The sequence below is a fragment of the Phodopus roborovskii genome, unplaced genomic scaffold (assembly GCF_943737965.1).
Source record: "Phodopus roborovskii unplaced genomic scaffold, PHOROB, whole genome shotgun sequence".
Lineage (NCBI taxonomy): Eukaryota > Metazoa > Chordata > Mammalia > Rodentia > Cricetidae > Phodopus > Phodopus roborovskii.
Window position 1 is genome coordinate 14983024 of NW_026125059.1, and position 24800 is coordinate 15007823.

At 46.7% G+C, this 24800-nt stretch overlaps 1 protein-coding gene across 1 annotated transcript; it reads left to right on the forward strand.

Annotated features, from left to right (window-relative positions):
* The first annotated feature begins 16343 nt into the window (after positions 1-16343).
* Fitm2 (fat storage inducing transmembrane protein 2) lies at positions 16344-22414 on the forward strand. The gene is made up of 2 exons (XM_051186857.1): positions 16344-16661; positions 18717-22414. Exons 1-2 carry the CDS (start codon positions 16489-16491, stop codon positions 19330-19332), a joined length of 789 nt encoding a protein of 262 aa, XP_051042814.1. The 5' UTR covers positions 16344-16488; the 3' UTR covers positions 19333-22414.
* Positions 22415-24800: the final 2386 nt, after the last annotated feature.

Genomic DNA, 24800 nt, shown 5'->3' on the forward strand with positions numbered 1-24800 from the left:
TTGGCGAACTGCTTTATCCTTACAGGTACACCCGCCTCATCTCCTGTGAGAGCAAATGAGTCAATGTTTGTGAAATTACAACAGCAGCTGCCACATGGCATGTTTTCTGCAGGTGTGTGCATTTATGTTCATGCACACCCATGTGCTCTTATTTGACTGTTTACACTTGGGTGTTATGTGTGTGCCAGTCCAGTTTACATGCACATAGGCATGCGGGCTTCTGTGTTATATCGTGTACATCCAGGTGCATTCATGAGCACACATGTGTCTATATAGACATGCACGGGTGTGATTAGATTCCAACTGATCTCTGAGTTGCTGGAACTGTGGGTTTGGTATTCATTTTTCTCCTCTTTGGTTGCTTGTGCTCTGCACAAATAACAAACATTCTTTTAATACTAGGAGAGTCACACTTACAGGAAATACGTAAAAGAAACAAGGATGAAAACCCCCAGGCTGGGACTGGAGAGTTGGCTCAGTGATTAAGAGCACTTGTTATTGCAAAGGACTTAGGTTTGATTCCCAGCACCCACATGGAGGCTTGCCACATCCTAAGGTGCCAGGCATCCATGTGGTGCAGAGACATAAATGCAGGTAAAACATACATACACATAAAAGAATAAAAATAAATCTAAAAAAAAAATAAGGTTTTTGTTTTTTTAAAGAAAACCCCAGGCTGAAGCAAGTCTGGAAGTGGCAAGGCTTAGTCCATGCTCAGCTAGAGGTCCAGAGCTGAAGATGGGCTGGGCCACTCAAGCCAGGCCTTCCTGCAGGCACTTGAAACCCTAGATCCAGGCTGCCACCCAGACTGCTCCTCCACAGCCCAGACAACACGGCCGCCAAAGCACACTCCTGCTGCAGCAATGTTCCTGGCCACAGCATCCCTAGTGTGGCCAAATGACCACTGGAAACTAAAGGAGGCTGTGGGAGGCTGAGGTCCTTGACCTCAGCAGGGCCTTCCCACCATAGGGTAAGAAAAACAGGCACAAACAGCACTAGCTCTTGGGGACTGAGGACTGTCCAGTCCAAACTCCTCTGGCTGCCTGACCTGAACCCCTCCCATGTGACGTGCCCAAGCCTTACTTCAGAGCTGAGCAGCAACTGTCCCAGTTCACGGGGGCATGTTTGAGGCAGACAGAGATGCATCTATTGTACAGATGGAAATGCTCTCTGCTCCCCTGTGGCCCTGGCAGCCCCTTTCCATGAGGCAGGGTTTTCAGCAGATAAAATAGCCAGGGTGAGACAGGTAACAATTAAGGGTAGCCCATATTAGGAGCTCTTGGCTAATGTCTCTCAATGGCTTCTACTCCTGCTGGGTTCAGCTACTGCCTGCTTCTTGCCGTCTCACAAAGGCAAAGAAGGGACGTTTCTCCCAGAGAGTGGTATTGAGGCTGTATAGACTGGTGGGTCACAGGCCAGGCTGAAGCCAGACAGTCTGGGTTGCTGGGCCAGCCCCAAGGATCATTGGCTAAGTGGCCACCAGCAAGCTACTCAATCATTATGCACCTTGGTTTCTTCATCTGTAAAGTGGAACCACAGGGCTGGAGAGAGGGCTCATGGTTAAGGGTGTGCTCTGCTCTTTCAGAGGACCTGAGTTTGGTTCTCAGCACGTATGTTGAGCAGCTCGAAACTCTGCTGGCCTCTGCAGGCGCACACACACACACACACACACACACACACACACACACACACACACAGAGAGAGAGAGAGAGAGAGAGAGAGAGCGAGAGAGAGCGCAATGTGGCACATGCCTTTAATTCCAACAGCCAGGAATGAGAAGAAGGCTGTGAATTTGAGAGCCTGTGAATTTCAGGCCAGCTAGGACTACATAGTGACATACTGTCGAAAACAAAACTCTCATTTATCACAGCACACCTGTGATGGTCAGAGGACAATCTGTAGCAGTCAGCTCTCTCTCTCTTTCTACCATGTAGGTTGCAGAGATCAAACTCAAGTTGTCAGACTTGGCCACAAGTACCTTTACCCACTGAGCCATCTTGCTGGCCCCTGTTCGGGTCCCTAAAGACACTCAACAAAATGGTTGTCATAGCACAAACTGCCCATTCCTGTGACAACAGCTAATAATACCGTCAGGCAACATTTGTGGAGCACACGGACGATGACAGGTTCTAAGCGCTTCATACATGCGTCTCCTTAAGCTCCATCCCACCTTCATGATGTCAGAACCCGTTCTCCGGTGGACACTGCGGAAGTGGAGAGAGGCTAAGCAGTTTGCCCAAGTTCCCACAGTCAGTCCCAGGGGAAACAGGATTCTAGTGCCCACTCCTGCGCACAAAGTCATAGCTGAACCAAGATCGTGGACCAGGAGACTGCTGCTGGACTGAGGAGACGGGGAAGCGGGCAGGCCCTTAGAGAGCATTTGAACCACTTGTCAGTTGAGAGAAGTTCAGAGGTTAAGCAGCTTGTCCAAGGACAATACCCAGCAGCTGGCAGGCTCGGGACTGTAGCCCAGATCTGTCACTCCAAATCCAAGCCGTAGGAGAGCAGCCAGTAGGAACAGAAAACTCTATGATTTATTTTGGTTTTTTGAGACAGATTGTCCTGGAACTAGCTCTGTAGACGGGCTGGCCTTGAACTCACAGAGATCTGCCTGCCTCTGCCTCCAGAGTGCTGGGATTAAAGGTGTGCGCCACCAACGCCTGGCTTCTTGTTTTGATTTTAATTTGTTTTGAAGCAGGGTTTTGCTACCTAGCTCAGACTGGCCTTGAAGTTGTAGCGATCCTCCTGTTTCATCCCCCCGTAGTTTTCTTTTCTTTCTTTCTTTTTTTTTTTTTCAATTTTTTTGTCTTTTTTATTATCATTTTTTATTTTCACAAACTTAAAAATGTTTATGTGTATGAGTAGTTTGCCTGCATGTATGCAAGTATACCATGTGTGTGCCTGGTGCCTTCAGAGGTCAAAGAAGGGAGCAGGATCACTGGGAACTAGGGTTCAGATGGTTGTGAGTCTCCATGTGGGAGCTGGGTCTTTCTGTTTTCTTTTCTAAATTTATTTAACTTTATTTCATGTGTATTGGTGCGAAGGTGTCAGACCCCTGAAACTGGAGTTACAGACAGTTGTTAGCTGTCATGTGGGTGCTGGGAATTGAACCCAGGGCATCTGAAAGAACAGCCAGTGCTCTTGACCACTGAGCCATCTCCCCAGCCCCTGGATCTTTTTTCCAGAACAGCAAATGCTCTTAACTGCTGGACCATCTCCCTAGCCCCATAGCTTTATTTTTTATTTATTTTTTGACAACTTCATCACATTACACATTCTGGTCATTTCACTCCCATTGCCCTCTCTCATCCCCACCCATGCCCACTGAACCCTTCTCTCAACAAGTTTCCCTCCTATTCTTGTGTAATTATTTCCTTACTTGCTTATTTATTTATTTTATGTGTATGGGTGATTTTGTCTTTGTGTATGTGTGTTCCATGTGGACCAGAAGGGGGTGTGGGAAATTGCCTGGGATTGGAGGTATAGATGGTTGTGGGTCACTGTGTGGGTATAGAGAATTAATCCCAGTTACTCTTGTGTGCTGGTTAGTTTTGTGTCAACTAGACACAAGCTAGAATCTGCAGAGAGGAGAGAACTTCAGTTAGGTAAACGTTTCCATAAGGTTGACTGTAGGAAAGGCTATAGGGCACTTTCTTAATTAATGATTGGTGTGGGAGGGTCCAGCCTACGGTGGGTGGTGCCATCCCTGGGTTATGTAAGTAAGCAGGCTGAGCAAGCCATGAGGAGCAAGCCAGTAGGCAGCACCCTCCATGGCCTCTGCATCAGCTCCTGCCTCCAGGTTCCTTCCCTGTTTGAGTTCCTATCCTGACTTCCTTCAATGATGAACAGTGTTATAGAAGAGTACAACAAATAAATCTTTTCCTTCCCAAGTTGCTTTTGGGCATGGTGTTCCATCATAGCAATAGTAACCCTGACTGAGATCCCTTGGAAGAACAGACATCACTGAGCCCATCTCTCCAGCCCTTCCCTGCCACTTTTATGTGCTTTGGTTTTGGTGTTTTGTTTTGTAACTCACTGAGTTTAATTAGGGTCATAATGCTATACGGTTTTTACATGGATGATACACTACATTCCAGGCATGTGCACACCTGTAATCTCGGTATTCTGGAGGTAGAGGCAGAGAATTCAAGGCCAGCATCAATTACATAGTAAACTCTGAGGCTAGCCTGGGCTTAGTGAGACTCTGTTTTAAGAAACAACAACAACAAAAAAACATACTACTGACTAGGAATATGCCCCAAAGTAATAAAATTATAAAGAAAAACACACCAAATAATAATGTCAACACTAGAAAATAGTTTGAAAGTACTAGGGTGGGACACTGAAGGGGCTGCTAGAGCTTGACTGGATTCATGGTTACAAAGTGGCTCACCCTGCACTATGCCTTAGGCTACATGCTTCACAACTGGCTTAAATATATATTTAATTAAATATATATATATATATGTCAAACTCAGGTTATCAGGGGTAATGGCATGTGCTTGGTACACAGGAACATCATGCTAGTCCCACAGTTGGCTTCTATGTTTTTGATGAGATGGTCTCAAGTAGCTTAGGCTGCCCATGAACTCAAGGATGATTGTGAACGTGTTTTTAAAATGTGCATTAGTGTTTTGCATGCATGTATGTCTGTGAGGGTGTCAGAAGCCTTGGAACTTGAGTTACAGACAGGTGTGAGCTGCTGTGTGGGCATTACGAATTGACCCCGGGTCCGTTGGAAGAGCAGGCAGTGCTCTTAACCACTGAGCCATCTGTCCATCCCTGACCTTGAGCTTCTTCTGATCCTTCTGCTTCTAGTCATGGGCCACCACTCCCTGCGTGTGCTGAGGGTGGGACCCAGGGATTTGTGCACGCTATACAAACACTCTGCCAATAGCCAATGAGCTGCATGGCCAGCCCATATTTCACTTTTTTGTGTTTGTGTTATTTTATAATTTAGAAAGCTGAACAATAACAATGACAGTAGTTTCCCAACCACATTTCCCACCTGTCACTGCCTTAGCTATGTACAGGAATTTTAATCTGCTTTTAACAGTTGAGAACATAGCTTCAAAGAGGAAGGCAACTGCCTGAAGCACATAGCAAGTACATCTGGACACGAAGATTTGACCTGTAGCCAGGCCTGTGTCCCCAGAATAGCAGAATGGAGAGGCTGCTGGTGCCCGTCCCTGGCCTAGGGAGGGGGCTGGAGAGGCTCACAACAGTTCCGAGTATCTGGTGGCTTTGCAAATAACTATACATGAAATACCTCTGGGCCCCAAGCCCTGTTGCGTACTCTCTCTGCCCCCGACGCAGCACTGGCTCTCCCATGGGTCAGGGAAGCAGAATGGTGTAGTGGGTGAGGCCCAGCATTTCAGAGTCTAGAGATCTATAGGACCCACACCAAGTCCTGGGCCCTCGCTGGAACTCTTTTCATCTGTACAATGGGAGCAAGAAATAGGTGCTTCCTAGCAGGGCCTGATGGTGAAGGTCTTGTAACCCTAGCTACTCTGGAGAGCAAGGGTGGAAGATGGTATATTCAAAGTTAGCCTTGAACTTAGTGAGAGCCTATCTCAGAAAAGTGAAAAGAGGGGTCTGTAAGATGGCTAAGTGGGTAAAGCTGCTTCCCACCAAGCCTAATAAGCTGAGTTTGACCCCCATGGGATCAACATGATAGAAGGAGAAACCCAAGTTGTCTTTTGACCTACTTTTTCCAATGCACACACACACTATATATATATCTATCTATATATCTATCTATATATATATATATATGTCTAGCATATGGGAGGCCCTAGGTTCAGTACTGGGAAAAGAAAAAAGTGCTTTTTGTTTGTTTGTTTGTTGTTGCTTTCTCTGTATAGCTTTGGAGCATGTCCTGTCCTGGAACTCACAAAGATCCACCTGCCTCTGTCTCCCAAGTGCTGGGCTTAAAGGCGTGTGCCACCACTGCCCGGCTAAAAGAGGTGCTTTTTTATACGATGTAGAAATCCAGTGAGAATGAGACCAGTTAGCAGTGTAGGCAGGGTCTGTCCAGTATTAGCCACAGACGGAAAGTTTCAAACAAGCCCCAGTGGTTCCTGGACTACCTTCAGGATGGCACAGCTGACTGATGGTGACAGAGATGAGGGGTTTGGAGTGCTGGTGCATGTATGTGTGACGTGATCATTTATTATGAAAAATAATGATGATTTGATAGAAGTATATAACATACAGTGACCAAACCAGGGTAATTAGCAGCTCCATATCCTTGATTATTAATTCTTTGTCTTGAGAGCTGTCCTCGTGTGTGTGTGTGTGTGTGTGTGTGTGTGTGTGTGTGTGTAGGTACAAGTGTATGTGTGGAGGGCAGAAGTTGACAATGGGTTTCTTTACTGATTACTCTCTATCCTTTTTGTTTGTTTGTTTTTGAGGCTGGGTCTCTCTGTGTAGCTCTGTTTGGCCTGAAACTCACCATGTAGACTAGGCTGGCCTCAAACTCACAGAGATAACCTGCCTCTGTTTCCCCAGTGCTGAGGTTAAAGACCTAAGCTACCCTGGCTTCACCTTTTCTTTTGAGATGATGTCTCTCACTGGACCTGGAGTTCATCATTCAGCTAGACTGTCTGCTTCCCCAGGGATAGGACTATAGGCAATCATAGCCATGGCCAGCTTTCTCCATGGGTGTTTGGAGTCCTATCTCAGGTCCTCATGCTTGAGGGGCAGGCAGACATTTACTGATTGTGCCATCACCTACCCCCAATTCCTGTCTTGTAGCTTTTTGTTTGTTTCTTTGTTTGTATTGCTGGATACTGGACCCAGAGCTTCGTGCATGCTAGGCAAATGCTCTATCTACGAGCTCTTTGGAGAAGTGAGGGGAGATGTCCCTATCAAGGGCAGCTCTGCTGAGAGGCAGACAGACAGTGGCCATCAGCCTGGTGTTTACCAACCCAAAGACTTGCTCGCCCTCTTGGGGTGGCAGAGAGCTGGTGTGCTCAAGCTGCTTGCCATAGGTGCCTGAGATTAACTAATGTTGTCGCATAGGGCAAGGTGGCCATCAGCCCTATGCTCCGTGGTCCCGCTGCTGCGCTAAGGTCCTGTAGTCCCGGATCAAGGCCATGCCCTCGGGGGCTGGCGGCTGCAGGACTAGGGAATCCTTGTCCTGGTCCCGGGCAGCTGCACCCGCCAGGTGTGGCCGCGGAATTTGCTGTGTCGCCTGCCCGCGTAGCTGGAGCGGAAAAGCCCAAGCGTCAGCGCCCCCTGTCTGAGCACCCAGCCGCGCATTCCTGCAAGGCCCACAGCCACCGCCCAGCTGGACCCTAAGAATTCGACCGGGAGGGGTGGAAAGGGACCGTGGGACCCTCTGGGCACAGCTGAGTCACTATCCATTTGTTAAATGGCGGCGGTTACACAGCCTTCTCAGCCTCACCAGTGTCCCAAAGACCATCTTTATTTATTTCAGAGGGGTGACCGTTTATTGTACCCCTAACTACATGCTTGACTCCTAACAAATTAAGATTTCACATACTTAAGCAGGCAACGCAGTAGACAAGATATGATTCTGGCTTTTCAGCAAGGAAATAGATGAGCGTAGCGACTTGTTAGAGGCAGGACAGGTAATGAACAGACAACTAGACTTTAATTCACATCTGTGTTTTTAACCAACGCAACACATGATGTTCATCCACTGTTAGCTGTCACTTGGTAAACTTTGCATCGTGCAGTGGGTGTGAGATTATCCCAAAGCAGGCTGTGTTAGAGCCACCCTGAAGACCCCGGAGGCAAGGAAGCAGGAGGAATTAAGTATGTTGTCCCCTGGGGCACTCAGATCTTACTTTGAATCCCAGATCTGCTAGCTGTGTGACTTTAACTATGTGTCTTAGCCAGTCTGTGCCTTGGTGCTTTCTTTTGTAGAGAGGAACATTGCAACAGTCCCTGCCTGGGGGAGAGGCATCCCTGTGGGAACAAGAACAATCTACAACACTTTAATACGAAACCTAGTGCCTAGCATATTCCTAGAACCCAGGCATTTTATTTTACCTGGTGTTTCTTATTTTGTTATGGTTGTTATTGATTGCTTGTGTGTTTGTTTTAATGGAGATTTGTGAAATTTATGAAGCATATGAATTCATAATGAGTCAGTGTAAAGCTTAAAAGTATTTTTTTTCAAACCCAGGTGAAGAAATAGAGAAAGTCTGACTGTTCAGCCCAGTTCCAACCCCAATGCCCGCCCCCTTCTACTCTACAGACAACCATCATCCTGGCATGAAGCTGACCTTGCCTCTCTGTCTGGTTTTACCAGCCTCTTCCAGGTAATAACAGCTACCTCTTCCTAGGCATGGACGTCTGCTGCCTGAGATATGATGGTCTGAGGTCTGTAGGAGGCATGCCCATAGGAAGAAGCTGGGAGTTGGGAAGGAGTTCGTTCACAAAGCTGCTTGGGGCACTGGGGGTCCCAGGCAAGACCCCTGCCCTTCTCTCTGCAGCTGCTGATGAGCAAAGACGGGTCCTATGCATAGCACCAGACCTGCTGTCCCCTTGCCTAAGTTTGCTTGTGTTGGAGGCACAGACAGCGCGTGCAATCCTTTGCTGCTAGGAAGGCAGGAGATTCAGCCTCTGCAGACACCAGCTTTACTCAGCTGCTCCTGGAGTGGCTGGTTATTCCCTAGGATCAGATCCAGCACAGCCAGAGGTGACTAAGGAGAGAGATTTTGCATAAAGAGTTAAGAAGGAAAGGATTAGTGCTAGGGGTGAGTGTTCATCTTGCTGATCAGGAGCTGAAGATGGAGAGAATCTTCTACTGGGAGAGTCTCCCAACCTGAGTGAATTATTTCCTAGGAAGCAACCAACAAAAGGGCAAGGCTGGTCACTCTTCTGGGAATGACTGCCTCCCACCCATTCCTCTGGCCAAGCCATCAGACCTCAGTGTGAGGGAGAATTCAGCTCTCCCAAGAGTCCTCCCTGACTCTTTCCTCCAGGGTCTAAAATGACAAACCCATCATTTCATTGCAGCATCTTCCAGACTCTAGAGACCACAAAGCAAGCTTTCACAGCCATTCATAGTGGTGGGAACTCCTCAAGATGAAAATTGTAATCATTTCATAGCTGTTATTTGGGGTTATTTATTTTTTATTCATAAAGAATCTATTTAAGGAATGTAAGTAATTTCCTTTTGCTCACTGTGTTAGTAATGCTTCCTTAAGAAAATTTCAGGGTGGTTAGCTGAGATGATCCAGCCCTACAGACCACTGTAGCCAGGACTAGCCCTGCACTTACCCATTATGCAGAGACTGGACAACAAATGATACAGGTAGCTCTCCCAGGACTTGACAGTTATCCCAATATTTTAGGCTCCTCTAAATATGCTGTTGCCCCCCAGACAAGAGAAAGTAATTTTAAGAACATGATGCCCATATTCCCAAGAGATGGGTTGGGTGATTTTGGTCATTCAATGGGTTATAGATGTTTGTCATCATGTAGTGGGGTTGGTTAAATGTTGTTATTGGTAATGGTCAGCAAAAAAGATGAACAAATGAGATGAGATTCAGAGATATTGTTCTGAAAAGAAAAAAGGGGGGTATAGAAATGATAGAATAAATGGGCACACTATTGAGTCTACTTTTAAACCAAAAAATCAATTACTAGTTTTAAATATTTTATAATGGTATGGATTTTTATATATTGGCACACATTTGAGGTTATTTTTGTTACACTGGATATGTGTTTCTACTCTTGTTTAAGATATTTTTATATTTTGATACAAATTTGAGGTTATGTTTGTTAGAACATACCATACATACATTCCTACTCTTATTAAAGGTATTGTACCTATGCAATTCATTTAACAATGTAATGTAAACTTTTAGTCCTTGAAAGTTATTATTACAAGCTATTTAGGATAATAAGGAAATGCAGGTTAGTAGTTAGTCACTACTACAATCAAACTTGTTGTCATGTTGGGTATTTTTTCAAGGCCAAACGGATATATTTTCCAGATGGTCTTCAAACACCAGAAATCTACAGAATATAGATTTTAAGATGTTTTAATGACATAAGGGGTTTTTTTGTTTTGTTTTGTTTTTTTATGACAAAGAGACATATCTGTTCCTGGCAGCACCAATTTCCTTCGGAGAAGATGATGGGCACTGAAGAAACTCCATATGAACTTTACATTCCTTGTGACAAAAGTTAGTCACTTGGCAAGAAACTGCCCTTGCCTCAACTGCTGACAGTGTGCTGTCCAAACTGGACAAGCAGGACACAAAAGAAAGTGACTGCTGAACTTTGCCAAGACAAGTCGAGACAGTCCTTCAAAATTTCTGCATCATAGAAAAATCTGTCAGATATTCTAGGCCTGTAAGCCAATTATGGATGCCCCAACATTGCAGAGGAACCTTGGGTGACTGTTGTAGCATGAATTCTATTTGTTCTTAATAATAAAAGCTTGGTGCCAACTATCGGGGTGTGGAAACTTTAGAATCAGAGAAACAGAGTGGCCAGCCTTTAGAATTCTTACCTCTACCAATGCTCAGACCAAAGGGGTGATCCTGTCCTCAGACTGCTCCCTCAGACTGCCTGCCTCAGACTATTGCCACAGACTGCCTAGACTACCGTGAACTCCTGTCTCCTCTCACGTATATTCCTCTCTCTGCCCAGCCATATCCTCCTGTCTCTACTTTCCCAGTGCTAGGATTAAAGGCGTGTGATCCTAAGTAGTGGGATCTCCTTTGTGTGAGCTCTGTTTCTCTTTTAGACAGATTCAGTCTTGTGTAGTCCAGGGTAGCCTTGAGTTCTGCCTCTGTCTCCTGAGTGCTGGAATTAAAGGTGTGTGCCTGGCCTCTGTGGCTAACTAGGGGCTTAGTTCTACACTCTGATCTTTAGGTAAGCTTTATTTGTTAGATTACAAACAAAATATCACTAAGGACTGTCCAGGCAGCCAGCTGTTTCTGTCATTTCTTAATTTTGGAAGTTTTTTGCTCTGCACTTCCTATTACTCAGTAATGTTATATCCTTCTTAGGTCTCTGATGGAGTTGAATACTAAATAGTTACAGTTTTCCTTATTAGCAAATTCAGAAAACAAACTCACAAAAAGGTGTAAAGTGTATAAGATTGAGGGACATAAAAATAGTTTGGGGTTGGTAATATAAGTTAGGATAGAAAGTGAATTAGGCACAACACTTTGAACTCACCAAGATAGGGTAGGGTATATAATGGAGTATTTTTTTCTGAATGTGTCAAATGCTAATGGGCTAGACATTGTTAATGTAATTATTGCCTGTATATAATTATTGCCCTATATATTGTATTTATAGCATATAGTCTTTTTATTTTAATTAAAGCCTTCGCTTTTTTATTTAAACAAAAAAGAGGGGAATGTGTGATATTTTGTTTGTGTTCTGATAAATAAAGCTTGCATGGAGTCAGAGGGCAGAGCCAGCCACTACTTAACCATAGAGGTTTAGAGGACTGTAGAGAGAGGACAGCAGTGGTAAGTCAGGGCCGAGACAGGATTTTGGCCCTTTTGGATGGAGGAGCAAGATGCCGGCTATTCCTCCGCTTCTCTGACCCTTCAGGTTTGTTTGTTTGGTTGGTTTTTGGTTTTTCAAGACAGGATTTCTCTGTAGCTTTGGAGCCTGTCTTGGAACTCACTCTATAGACCAGGCTGGCTTTGAACTCACAGAGATCCGCCTGCCTCTGCCTCCCCTCCCCTTGAGTGCTGGGACTAAAGGCGAGCGTCACCAACTCCCGGCTGACCCTTCAGGTTTTTAACCCCAATATCTGACTCCTGGTTTTTATTGTTAAGACTAATTATAACAACACTGATCTTTCTGCTGTCCACCTCCCACGCACCAGGACTGCAGGTGTATGTTACTACACTTAGGTCATACGGTGCTGGAGACAGAACTCAGGGCTTCATGTGTGCTAGGCAAGCACCCTGACAACTAAGGTCTATTCCAGTCTTCATTTCTAGACTGTCTATTATGTTATGGAAGTCAATATGCATATTTTTATGGAGTACCATGTAATTTTAATTACTATTGGCTTTGCATTATAGTTCGAAATCAGGTGGCATAATCAGCTTTTTTGTTTTGACTCTTGGGTGCCTTGGGTATTTTTGTTGTTGTTATTATTCCATATTTACAGTTAAGAGGCTAGAGTAATGTCTCAGTGGTTAAGAGTTGTTATTGTTCTCCCAGAGGAAATAGGTTCGATCCCTAGTACCCAAATGGCGGCTTACAATTACCAGTAACTCCAGTTTCAGGGGATATGATGACATTTTCTTGCCACTGGGGGTACCAGACATGCATGTGACAGTTACACAGATGTACACATATATACACACATATACAAATATAACACATACATAAGAAATTTTAGGATTATGTTTTCTACTTCTATATAATATGACTTTGAAGTTTTAATAGAGATGACACACACCTTTAAAAACCAGAGATAGAGACAGGCAGATCTTTGTGAGTTTGAGGTCAGCCTGGTCTATGGAGTGAGTTCCAGGACAGGCTCCAAAGCTACAGAGAAACTCTGTTTCAAAACAAACAACAACAGAGATTGCTTTGCATCTGTAGCTGCTTTAAATCGTGTGCACATTTCAATTCAACAACATTTATTCTTCCAGGATGTGAAGATGGGGCATCCTTCCATTTCTTTGTACAGAGACAATGCTTCCAACAGATATTTATATAAAGACAGAGGATGAAAACCAAGGGTAGGGTGTGTGATGTATGTGTACATGTATGTCCATATGGAGGCCAGAAATTACTGGGTTAATTGTGCTCTGCACTTTATCTTTTGAGGCAGGGCCTCTCACTGATCCTGGAGTCCACTGACTCTGGTCCATTGGCTGCCAGCGAAGCCCAGGGATCCTCCCATCTCTGCATCCTAGAGCTGGAATTACAAAGGCACACCTCTGGCTGTGTATGTGGTGCTGGTGGTCCAAACACAAGTAGGCCTTCTTCCCACTGCCTGCTTATTGTCTTCTGTCCCCCTCAGCTGGGAAAGACAAGGGCATTGCTCTTCCATGTCTGAAATTGTAAAATTCAATGTTTTCATATATTATAAAGTAAACAATGGATCAAGCACGACCAGCATTTTTTAAAACTAGTGATTAAACATAGATAGGCCCAGGATTCTTCATCTAGACCACGCTGCCCTTAAACTTGCAAGGTTCCCCCTGCCTTCTTCCACGTACTGAGATTATAGGTAAGGCACACCAGTATGTTTTAACAATTGAATTGAGTGAAAAAAAATCACAGTGCCTCACATGTAGCAGAAGCATGTTCTGTCATGAAGCTATATCTAAAATCATACATCTATTAACATATTTAATCACCTTTATGCGGCATGTGTTTCTTATGTGTATATTGTATCATAAACAGTGGTTTGCTGATACACGTTTACTATAATGAGCTCTACACGTGTATACATGCATAGATTTTTTTATAAACTTTCTAAAAAATAAAAATCTCTCAATACAAAGACTGGCGCGCGTGACTTCCAAACAGTGAAATATACAATCCTCTTTTTGCTTGTTGTTAGAGAAGGGTAGTCTCATGTATCTCAGGCTTGCCTTGAACTCACTATGTGGCTGAACCTCTACTTTTTAGTATTCTGGGATTACAGGCCTGCACTACCACACACAGTTTATGCAGTGCTAGGCCTTGAACCCAGGACTTCATGCATGCTAGTTAAGCATTCTACCAATTGAGTTACAGCCCCAACTCCCACTGTATTCTTTTTTTGTCAATATAGCTCACTGATGATTGCAATTTTATTGATTTTGGCTGAACATTTGTTTCCATCACCCACCTATGATTTCATTTCAACTACACATTGACAAACGGAGTCATGTCCCAATGAAAATAGTCGATGACAAAATAAAGCCCTGCTTTGTGGCGCTTGCCGATTTCCTTCGTGTAAATACTCCATTGTGGCTGATTCGGGCTTCTTGTGTGACATCTCAGAGGTGGGGAGAGAGCACAGAGGCGTAGCAGGCAGGCATAACAGACGCGAGCGGGCTCACGAACACAGATAAGCGGGGTGTGATGGCACAGGCCTGTAATCCCAGCACACAAGAAGGAGGCAGAGACAGGAAGATGGCCACAAATTTGAAACCAGCTTTCTCTCCATAGTGCGTTCCAGGCCATCCAGGGCCACATAATGAGATCCTGTCCCCAAATAGACAAGCAAGAACATAAATAATAATAAAGTGTAGTAAAATAATTAGAAAGTGACGGGCTTGAGCTTTTATCTTGATTTTAAGTGTTAGTTTATATGATACAATGGCTAAGGAAGGACTTAAGGTTGGGAATCGCTGATGTGGACACCCAGCTCCGCAGGCTAGGAGCTTCGCCATGGGACAAAACTGAGAGATCGCATCACTACTACCTCATGAGAACTCCACCAAGCCTCAGCCCCTAGGACTTTCAGTCAACAGCAGTTGTTTTATTGTTACATTTATTTGTTTATTTGTGTGTTTGTGTGAGTGTGCAAGTATGTGAACAACTTGTGGGAGTTGGTTCCTGCATTCCATAATGGGGGTCCTAAGCATTGAACCCAGCTTATTGGGCTTGGGAATAAGTGTCATTATATGCTGTCTTAGTTAGGGTTTCTGTTGCTGTGAAGACACACCATGACCACAGCAACTCTTACAAAGGAAAACAGTTCATTGGGGTGGCTTGCACTTCAGAGGTTCAGTCTGTTTTTATCATGGTCTGACATGGCAGTGTGCAGGCACTGGAGTGGTAGCTCAGAGTTCTACATCTTACCCAGGCAACAGGAAGTGGTCTGAGACACTGGGCATGGCTTGAGCATATATGAGACCTCAAAAAACCACCCCCACAGTGTCACATTTCCTCTGACAAAGCCATGCCTATTCCAACAAAGCCACACCTCCTCATAGTGCCATTCTCTTTGAGCTTATAGGGGCTAATTACATTGACACCATCACACATGCTTGAGCCATCTCCCCAGGATCACTGTGGTGGTTTGAGTGAAAATGGCCCCGTAGACACACATATTTATAGGCTTGGAAAGATTAGAAAGTGTGGCCTTGGTGGAGGAGGTGTGATGTTTCAAAAGCCCACCCATCCCCAGTCAGCTCTCTCTTGCTAGCTCTCTCTCTCTCTCTCTTTTCTCTTCTCCCTGCCCCTTGCCTGGAAGTTGTGTCTCAAGATGTAAGCTGTGGGATACTATGGCACTACCATGCCTATCTGCCTGCTGGTGGTCATGGACTCACCCATGGAAACTGTGAGCCCCTGTGGTAGTTTGGATAAGGATTTGCCCCTACAGGCTCATACATTTGAATGCTCAGCCACAAGGGAATGAAACTCTTTGATACAAGGATTGGGAGGTGTGGCCTTGTTAGAGGAAGTATGTCACCAAGAGTAGGCTTTGAGGTTTCAAAAGCCCTGGCCAAGCTCAGTGACCCTCTCTCTTTGCCTGTGGGTCAGGGTGTAGTCTCAACTACTTCTCCAGCACGGTGCCTACCATGCCTACCATGTCTGCTGCCACGCAGCCCACATCATGATAACAGACTTAACCTCTGAATCTGAAAGCAAGCCCCCATTAAATGCTTTCTTTTATGAGTTGCTTCCATCATGGTGTCTCTTCACAGCAATAGAAAAATAATTAAGTCATCCACATTTTAAATACAAATACACATATTAATTTAAAATTTAAGTTTAGTTCATTTGAGAGGCCGAGGCAAGAAGATTTCAGGAACTACAAAGTAAAACCCTATCTCAAAAAAACAAAAACAAACAAACAAAAACAAAAAACGAAGTGCTGGCAGGCATGGCGCCATGTACCTTTAATCCCAGCATTCAGGAGGCAGAGGCAGGTGGATCTCTTGAGTTTAAGGCCATCCTGGTCTACAGAGCATGCTCTAGGACAGCCAGGACTACACAAAGAAACACTGATTCTACAAAACAAAACAAAAGTTAATTAGATTTAAAGTTAGTAATTGCTTTGTGGGATTACTTTCCTATAAAATTTATAAAAAATAAGATCTCAAAACCCTATATCCGAACCACGGTAAGGAAGTCCCGAGTCCACAAACTAGCTCTTAAGAAAGATGGAATCCTTGTTTGTATTTTGCAGATAAGATAAGCAAGAATCCCATGGAGGTAGCTATGAGAAACCAAATGATGCTCTGACCGCTGATCTAATCCTGCTAAACTACATTTTCCCCCAACCTCTAGCAAAAACTCCCACAAGCAGGTTGCCCCAACTAAGCGCAACCTACAGTACTCACAGCATGTCGCTTGGGGGCGCTCAGGTTGGAGAGGGAAGAGCGGCGCAGGTAGTTACAGGCCTGCACTCTGCAGACGCCATTCATGGCCACTAGAGGGAGCACGCTCTACCCTCAGAGGGGCGGAGCTTGCGGGAAGCACGCATGCGCCCGGAGGCAAGCGGTGGCACCAGCCTGGGCGAAGGGCAAGACGGTGGCCGAGAGGGTTCCGGGAGACGGACGGTGGCCGAGAAGGTCCGGCATGGAGCACCTGGAGCGCTGCGCGTGGTTTCTCCGAGGGATGCTGGTGAGGGCGGCGGTGCGGCGCTACCTGCCCTGGGCGCTGGTGGCCGCCATGCTGGCGGGCTCGGTCCTCAAGGAGCTGTCACCGCTGCCCGAGTGCTACCTCAGCAACAAGCGCAACGTCCTCAACGTGTGAGTCCTCCAGACTCCGGGTCCCCGCGCCCCAAGAAGGGTTCGCTGCCTGGGTGGGCGAGTCATCGGGAGGGGTCCCTGTCTTGACAGTCGCGTCCGCGCGCGTGTCGCGATGCGGGGACCCTGGGAAAGCGAGTGACACTCGCGCTTTACGTTTGAGGATTCCGATAGGAGGGCCGAGGTGGCGGGCTGGTGGGTGGCGGGCTGGTGGGTGGCGGGCTGGTGGGTGGCGGGCTGGTGGGTGGCGGGGTGGGTTGTAAGTGGCAGTGTGTATGAGGTGCTGGAGCTGCTATCCCCCACCCCACTTCCCACCCCCGCGCCGCCCCAGTCCTGTTTGGGGAGATGTCACCTCCCTTCTGCGGGCTTGTCAGGCACCCTTCTCCTAACCCCTGGGACGGAAATCCCACTGTTGTCTTAAAGCCCACCCCTAGACCCACCCACCCCCCTGAGAGCTTTCCCTCCCGGCTGTACATTAGTAGTGGAGTGAAGCCTTTCGTGCCGGTGACCTTTCTCCTGGATCTCCTTGGACTTTCTCAGTTATCTTAAGTGCTTGGCAGTTGCCCAGGAAAGCAACCCCAGCGGACCTCTATGGGACATCTGTCCAACTCCGCCCACTTCTTTCCCAGTCTTTTAAAATTCTTATATCGAAAGTTTATTGCACAAAACACCATTGCAGCAATACTGGGAGCTTGGAAGCCAAAAATGCTCCTTCCAGTGACCCTAAGACTAGAGTTCCCAGCATGCCGAGAGTCTGCCTAACTCTTGTTACATACCTAAAACCCTGGTTTCCTTTTTGGCAACTGGGTCAGGTTTCTGGCAGAACTTAGCTTTGGCAAGGTTCTCGTTATCAATGCCAGTGAAGGCTTTCATGACAGGCTCTTTGGTGGTGTCTGAGTAACTATTGGAACCTAGCAGAGAGGCTTCTGTCCTTGGCCCACCTTCATCCTTACCCACTTGGTGGCTGGACTAAGAATAGAATATGAGGGTGATAGTTGCCTCGGAGCTCTTTGTGTGTTTTCTGCAGCTCACCCCCCCCTCCCCCAGGCCGGCCACCTTTCTGAGCACAGGGCAGGCAGACATGGCTACTGTTGTTTTATCTGGCCCAATGAACCAGGAGCCCAGCATGCTGACACACTAGTCTGTTGTTTAGGGGTAGCCATGGATTCTAATTTTTGTTTCAAGACATGGTGATAATTAATGGGAGGGGACTGGTGGTGACTCATTGAATCTGGGAGAGATTTGGAGAGCTGCTTGGGTGCTCTCTGCTAGACAGCTAAGGGAACTGAGGCCTGAAGACACAGTAACAAAGAGACTCAGAGTCAGGGCTGGAACCCTGGTTCTGCGGCTTGAAGTAACGCTCTTTCTTATAAGACTTAGACGCCTTGTAGGGAAGAATACTGGTATGGTAGAGAAGGGCTTTGAGGCTAGGCAAAGTGTGGCTCACTCTGCGTTCGCTGTTATGTGTGTGGCCCTGGCAAAGTATCCAGCTTTCTGAGCCCCAAAAATAAGGGACAAATGAGGGTGGGGTTACAACTCAACTGACAGAGTGCTTTCCCAGCATGCACCCCAGGTTTGATCTCCAACACCACATAAAGCCACGTGTGGTGACACAACTGTAATGACTCTGGTGGGGGGGGGACAGAATGATCATTAGGTCAGAACCACCCTCAGCTACACAGGCAGGGTGACCCCCTCCTCAGCCTATTGTGAATATTCTGTGGAAATGTGTGTGAACACATCTGACATTTGATAGATGCTCAGTTATTGCTTTTCCTGAGCAAATAGCACAACTAGGAAATCGCAGGCCCTGGATTTGGACCCCGGTCCACCACTTATCATCTCCACTTTGGCATGACGCATCCATATAGCTCTATGTTGCCTTACAGAGTTACAGATGAACTAAAGCACATGTAATCGTTTTTTAAGGATTTATATACGGTAGCTGTCTGGGTGGACAGCTCTGATCCATTACATTTAACTTCCTTTGGGACCTTACATACCCGAAGCATGGTGACACTATTTCCTGTCTTCACCTACACTTTCTTCCTCTATCAGGTACTTTGTTAAAGTGGCCTGGGCCTGGACAGTCTGTCTCCTTCTGCCTTTCATTGCCCTCACCAACTACCACCTGACGGGCAAGGCCGGCCTGGTCGTGCGGCGGCTGAGCACCCTGCTGGTGGGCACAGCCATCTGGTATGTCTGCACGGCGCTCTTCTCCAACATCGAGCACTACACAGGCAGCTGCTACCAGTCCCCAGCCCTGGAGGGCGTCAGACAGGAGCATCAGAGCAAGCAGCAGTGCCACTTGGAAGGGGGCTTCTGGCACGGCTTTGACATCTCAGGCCACTCCTTCCTGCTGACTTTCTGTGCCCTCATGATTGTGGAGGAGATGGCCGTGCTGGATGAGGTGAAGACAGATCGCGGCCACTACCTCCACACTGCCATCACCACTCTGGTTGTCGCCCTGGGCTTTCTGACCTTCATCTGGGTCTGGATGTTTTTGTGCACAGCCGTTTATTTCCACAACTTGACCCAGAAGGTGTTCGGCACCTTTTTTGGTTTGCTGGGCTGGTATGGGACATATGGGTACTGGTACCTGAAGTCCTTCTCCCCAGGCCTTCCTCCCCAGAGCTCTGGTTTGACTCTGAAACAAGATACATACAAGAAATAAAAGAGAAACAAGTGGGGACAGGGGGACAGCGGCTGGTAGATCCTCCATCTGCTCTGTCCAGTGACTGGCTGGGTCCCACTTGGGAGAGGATGCTCGCCAGGCACTTTTGTGGTGGGTGGAGTCTGGGGACCACGCTCAGTCCTCAGACTCTGCTGGTGATGCCACCCGTGTAGCCAGCACCACTACTCCTGTCAGACACTTCTCATCTCTGGCAAGATGTGACTTTAATCTGTTCCCAGAGGGAGAGCCAAGGCTCGGCAGAGGGACAATAGACAGCCTCAAGGTATGGGGCAAGGGGAAACCAGAGCAACAGGACTCACTCTGCTGTGATCTCCCTGGCTCTGGTTCTCTTGAGTTTAGTGAGTACATTAATGCTGTCCTTTTAACAGTGTTTCCCCGCGGCCGATCCTAAGATGAGCATTTGTCTCTGGCAGGTTCTTTATTAAACACCCCGATGCCTAAAACACACTCTCTGGCTGTAGCATCCACCTCCTCTTTGGAACATTGACAGTTGTACCTGGCTATGACCAGTTCCCAACAGGGGGCCACAACCCTGCAGTGCCTGGATGATTTATATGTAGTGAACAATGGTAAGAGTTTTCTGTCTGCACTGTCTATTGTTACGTGTTGGTTTTTGGAGCAGTAACAGAGAACCCTATTTCCCCCTCTTCTCCCCTGAGTGTGTGCTGTGTGGTTTGTAATTGTCACTGTGACATTTGTGCTTTGTTGACAAAGCCCCAGTACCGCACTTTGGCGTGCAAAAATTGTTTTGAGGGTTTTGTTTTTGTTTTTTAGAACACTAACTTTTTATAAGCTAAACTCCTGACTTATTGCATTAAATTCCACCTCATAGTATTGTTCCCTCTGTTAAGAATAAAACTGGAGCCAGGGAGCATGGTGCTGCACGCCTTTAACCCCAGCACTGAGAAGACAGAGGCAGGCAGAGCTCTGTGAGTGTTAGGCCAGCCTGCTCTATATATCGAGCTCCAGACCAGCCAGGGCTGCAGAGTGAGATCCTGTCTCAAAGAAACAAAACAAAACAAAACAAAACAAAGACAAGAATAAAACTGGAAAGCAGGCATTTCATTATTTAATAAATTTTGAGCCGACAAAATAATTCTGTAAAGTGCTTGTTGGTACTGAGGCTGTTCTGCCCCTCTGTTGGCCCGGTGGTAGACACAGAGTAGGATTCAGGGTCATAGGATCATAGCACAAATACCACAGACAAGGAACTTTTACCTTTGGAGAAGGTTATGATAATTCAGAAGCAAAATGAATGTCTCCCAGCCATATTATACCGCCGCCATGCAAACTTGTCCGTATTACATAGTGGCATGACTTTGACCCTGCCTCCTTTTCCTCGTCCCAGCAACAGAACAAGCTCTGGCATTCTCTGTGCCGCACTTCCCAGCTCCCAGCCATGTCTTTATGTGGCCTTCACTGAGACTGGCTAGGGTTAGAAGTCTTGTCACCCATGTCCCACATGGAAGCTTCCAGTCAGTGAGGGCCTCCCTCTCCTCTCCCAGGCGAGCTCTTAAGCCTGTCACACTGAGTCCCCCGCCCCATCTTTTGGATGCTCACCCTTGTCGATGCTTTGACACCACTTCCCCAGCAGAGCTGGGTAATGGTAAGCTTTGGCCTGCCTGTCCTGACTCCAGCTCAGGTTGTTAGGTGCTTAGTAAGTTAAGAGTAATTCCTTTCTTTCTTTTAATTAATTTATTTTTTTATTTAATTAAAAAACTTAATTTTTGAGTCAGGGTCTCAGTTTCCAGCCCTGGCTGTCCTGGAGCTTACTGTGTGGATCAGGCCGTTCCCAGACTCACAGAGATCTGCCTGCCTCTGTCTCCTTAGTGCTGAGGTCAAAGATGTGCTAATATTAAAGCCACCACATCTGGCTATGAAATAATTTTTGTAATATAAGAACATATTTAAAAATGCGTATCTGATAACCTGTTGAGCTACAGGTCAACTTGGCCAGAGACAGTGTTAGATGTGAGAGGTAAGGCACGCAGTGAGGGGTCACTGCGGGGGCGGTGATGAGTTGCCAGTGAACTAAAAGCCGTTTCACCTTCTGGGGGTTTCCACCCATCTCCCCAGGATAGGAGTGGGCCTGGGGGAGATGGCAGAGCTGGCCACCAGATAGTCTGTCAGGCTTCATGTCACGACAGAGGGGAGCAGCCATGGGGTGCACCCAGAAGTCCATTGTCACATTAAGGCCCCAGGCACCCAGAAGTTCATTTTCCCAGACATTTCCCACCCCCCCCCCCCACATACACACAGGGTCTGACCAGGTTTAACTTTAAACTGACTCCATGTGGGAACTCCAAGTTGCTCAGTGTTCTCTACAAATTAGATGGATAAGCTTACATGTGCTTTTTTCTTGGTACTCCCTGACTTTCTTCTCTCAGTCCCAGGGATGGGAGCCCAGGGTTCTGTGCATACTGGGCAAGCCACCTATGCCCGAGCTACACCCTGAGTTCTTCAGAACCCTTGCCTTCTCAGGAGCATGCCTTCCCTCCTGTGCGAGGAAGCTTGGCATGGGTGAGTGTTTGGGCTTGCGCAACCATGAGGTGTAGGTTTGAATGTTGGCACCACTCTCAACCTACCTGACCGGTGTGCAAGCCTTGCTGACCTGTCTGTAAAGCGGAGACAGTTCTTTTAACACTATGGGAGGTAGCATGTAAGGTGCTGAGCATGTGTGCTAATCAGCTGTCATCTTCAAGTCTTTCTCTTGACAGCATTTAGAATGGTCCAGCTCTTCTAGAGAGAGCAGAGAAAGTAACATCTCTTGGGGAACACTCAGAGCTCGAGTCTCACATTGAAATAGTCTCATGTCATCTTTTACACTGTCTGTTACCCCTAGGTGTTAAACATGAGGCGTTGGGGCTATCTGACCAGAGTCGTGCCATGCTGTCTTGCTTCCATGTGTGGTTTGCTCGCTCACTTCCATGTGCATCTGTCATTGTCTGGGTACCAGATTGTATTTAGAGAATGGCTCATGCCATTGTTATATACACACAGAGCCCATGTGTAAACAAGCAAAATAAAGTACACTGGAGATGATGGAATCTCACATAATGGAGTTTGGTGTATTCCTTTCTGTATTTGTTTTTAATTTAATTTATTTTTTTACTTTAACTGTGGAAGGAGTGGGTTTCAAGTCATCTCTGGCTGTCCTGGAACTGGATCTGTAGACCAGGCTAGCCCCAAACTCTCAGAGATCTACTTCCCTCTGCCTCCCAAGTGCTGGGATTAAAGCCACCACCACCTGGCTTAACTTTAACTTTTAAATTAAATCTCTCTCTCTCTCTCTCTCTCTCTCTCTCTCTCTCTCTCCCTCTCCCTCTCTCCTCCGTGTGTGTGTGTGTGTGTGTGTGTGTGTGTGTGTGTGTGTGTGTGTGTAGGTGTGTGTGCACTAGAATGCACTATGGCACACGTGAAGATAGAGGGAAACTTGCATGAGCTAATTTTCTCCTACCATGCAGGACTTTCAGCTCAAACTCAAACTCAGGCATGGCAGGAAGTGCCTTTCCCCAGGAATCATCCTACTGACCTTGTTTTTAAAACTTTATTATTATTGTGTGTGTGTGATGCGTTTGTGCACATGATCCATAATCTGCATGTGGAGGTTAGAGGACAACTTTGTGGACTTGATTCTCTCCTACCACGTGAGCCCTTGGGATCAATTCTAATCCTTTAGATGTGGCTGCCGGTGCTTCTACCCATGAGCCAAGTCGCTGGCCCAGACTCAGGCCACTTTCTGCCCTTCCTTGAATTATGTTCACAGGAGGCATTTCGTAACTAGTGTCTCTGGCTATTTCACCCAAGTCCTTTGTCCTAAGTACAAATAGCTATCATCCTGCCATACCCTTTTCTCTGTCATTAGATCCAGAGGTCTGGGTCAGCCAGGCCTGAGAGTTGTCCTCTTGGCAGGAGAGAGGTAGGGCTCACAGTCAGAATGCTGAAGAGCAGTGATAGTATACAGGGTAAGGTCACTTTGAAGCCCTGGGACCCTCCACATGCAAAATAGCATGTTGTGCCTTTCCACCCATTTGCTGGCAGCCTGGCCTACTTGGCACCTCTATGCAGTGTGTGTTGAAAGCCCTTCAGATCTGAGATTAGAATCTTCTCACGCTGCTTGGTCCTACAGCAGCAACCAACTCCAAGTTCTGCTGCAAGCTAGGTGCAGACTAGTCTTCACCTCAGGAGGTTTGACTCAGAGCCATCCCCTTCCTAGCTAAAATGGTGTGCTGGGATTATAAAGATGACCATGGCACAGGTCTGCATTTCAGGAAAGAGAGCCCCTGTCACCATCCTGAATGGTGGCTCAAGGTCAGGACCTGGGACCGTGGAACAGAGAACCTGATGCCCTGGGGATCCAAAAACACATTCATAGAAGGTAACATTCCTTTTTGTCTGAAAGAATGGAGAAGAATCCAAACACTCCCACAGGAAAGGGAAGCCAAGGCAAGGATGCCACCTGCAGTCATGTAGATAGTTCCATGACTTCTGTCCAGAGGGGGAGCCTAACTTTCCTCATCTTCAAAAGCCCTGGGAGACTGAAGAAAGACTTAGGCAGTTGGTGGAACCTGCTTTGATCCAAATGGCTCTGGGCTCTGTTAGAATGCCTGGCTCGGGCAGGTTCCACCAATGCGTTTACTGCTGTTCTGTGATCTTGAACTAGTAACAGCATCTCTGGGCCTCGGTTTCCTCATCTGAAAAGCGATGGGTAGACTGGACAACCTTGGTAACCCTGGAATCCACTCTATTCTCAGTTTCTCTGTTTTGCTTGGTGAAAAGTCCCTCCTGAGTTCATCAGGACTTACCTTAGGAAACTCCCACATGGTTTGAGTGGCAGCTGGCTTCCCAGTGAGTGACAGAAGCAAACTCTGGGCTGAAGCTGCTCACCACCCACCTCCTATTTCTCCGCATGAACATCTGGCTGAGTTCTGACATGAACACCTAGGGCCAGATGGGCTTTCTCAGCACAGGGAAGCAAACCTAATTCCCAGCTTAGGCACCACTGGGAACTGTTCTAGTCACCTCTGGGGAATGGCTGGGGAGTTTTACTGTTGAACATATAGGGCGGAGCACAGACACTCTCCTGCCTTAGAACGGGTGGCAGATTGGCAGCTCCTATACAAAAACAATGGCCAGGCAGTATTCACACTTTATGCATGCAGATCTAACCATCTTGAGGTAAGGGATGTGCTATGAAACACCGGAAGGCTTCATGACAACTGCCTGCAAAAATGTCAAGAACCCAGATGCTAATTAGTCACACAATGATTGTAGTTCTTTACTAATAATTGAGCACAGCCACTATGAAGAATGATGTAGGTAGTGTCAACTGTGAAGGTAGGAGATCCGGGCTGTGTCTTCTTGTTCAGGTCAACCTCTAAGCCTGTTTCTGGAGTTAACAGTACCTGGTTTCACTCAACAGACACAGGCTGGAAGGAGAGGAGCCC

What these genes read in the sequence shown, in the direction of transcription:
- Fitm2 (XM_051186857.1), top strand. Translation starts at nt 16,489, where the DNA reads ATGGAGCACCTGGAGCGCTGCGCGTGGTTTCTCCGAGGGATGCTGGTG. An exon ending in AAGCGCAACGTCCTCAACGT is followed by an intron (nt 16,662 to 18,716) that starts GTGAGTCCTCCA and finishes TTCCTCTATCAG; the next exon opens with GTACTTTGTTAAAGTGGCCT.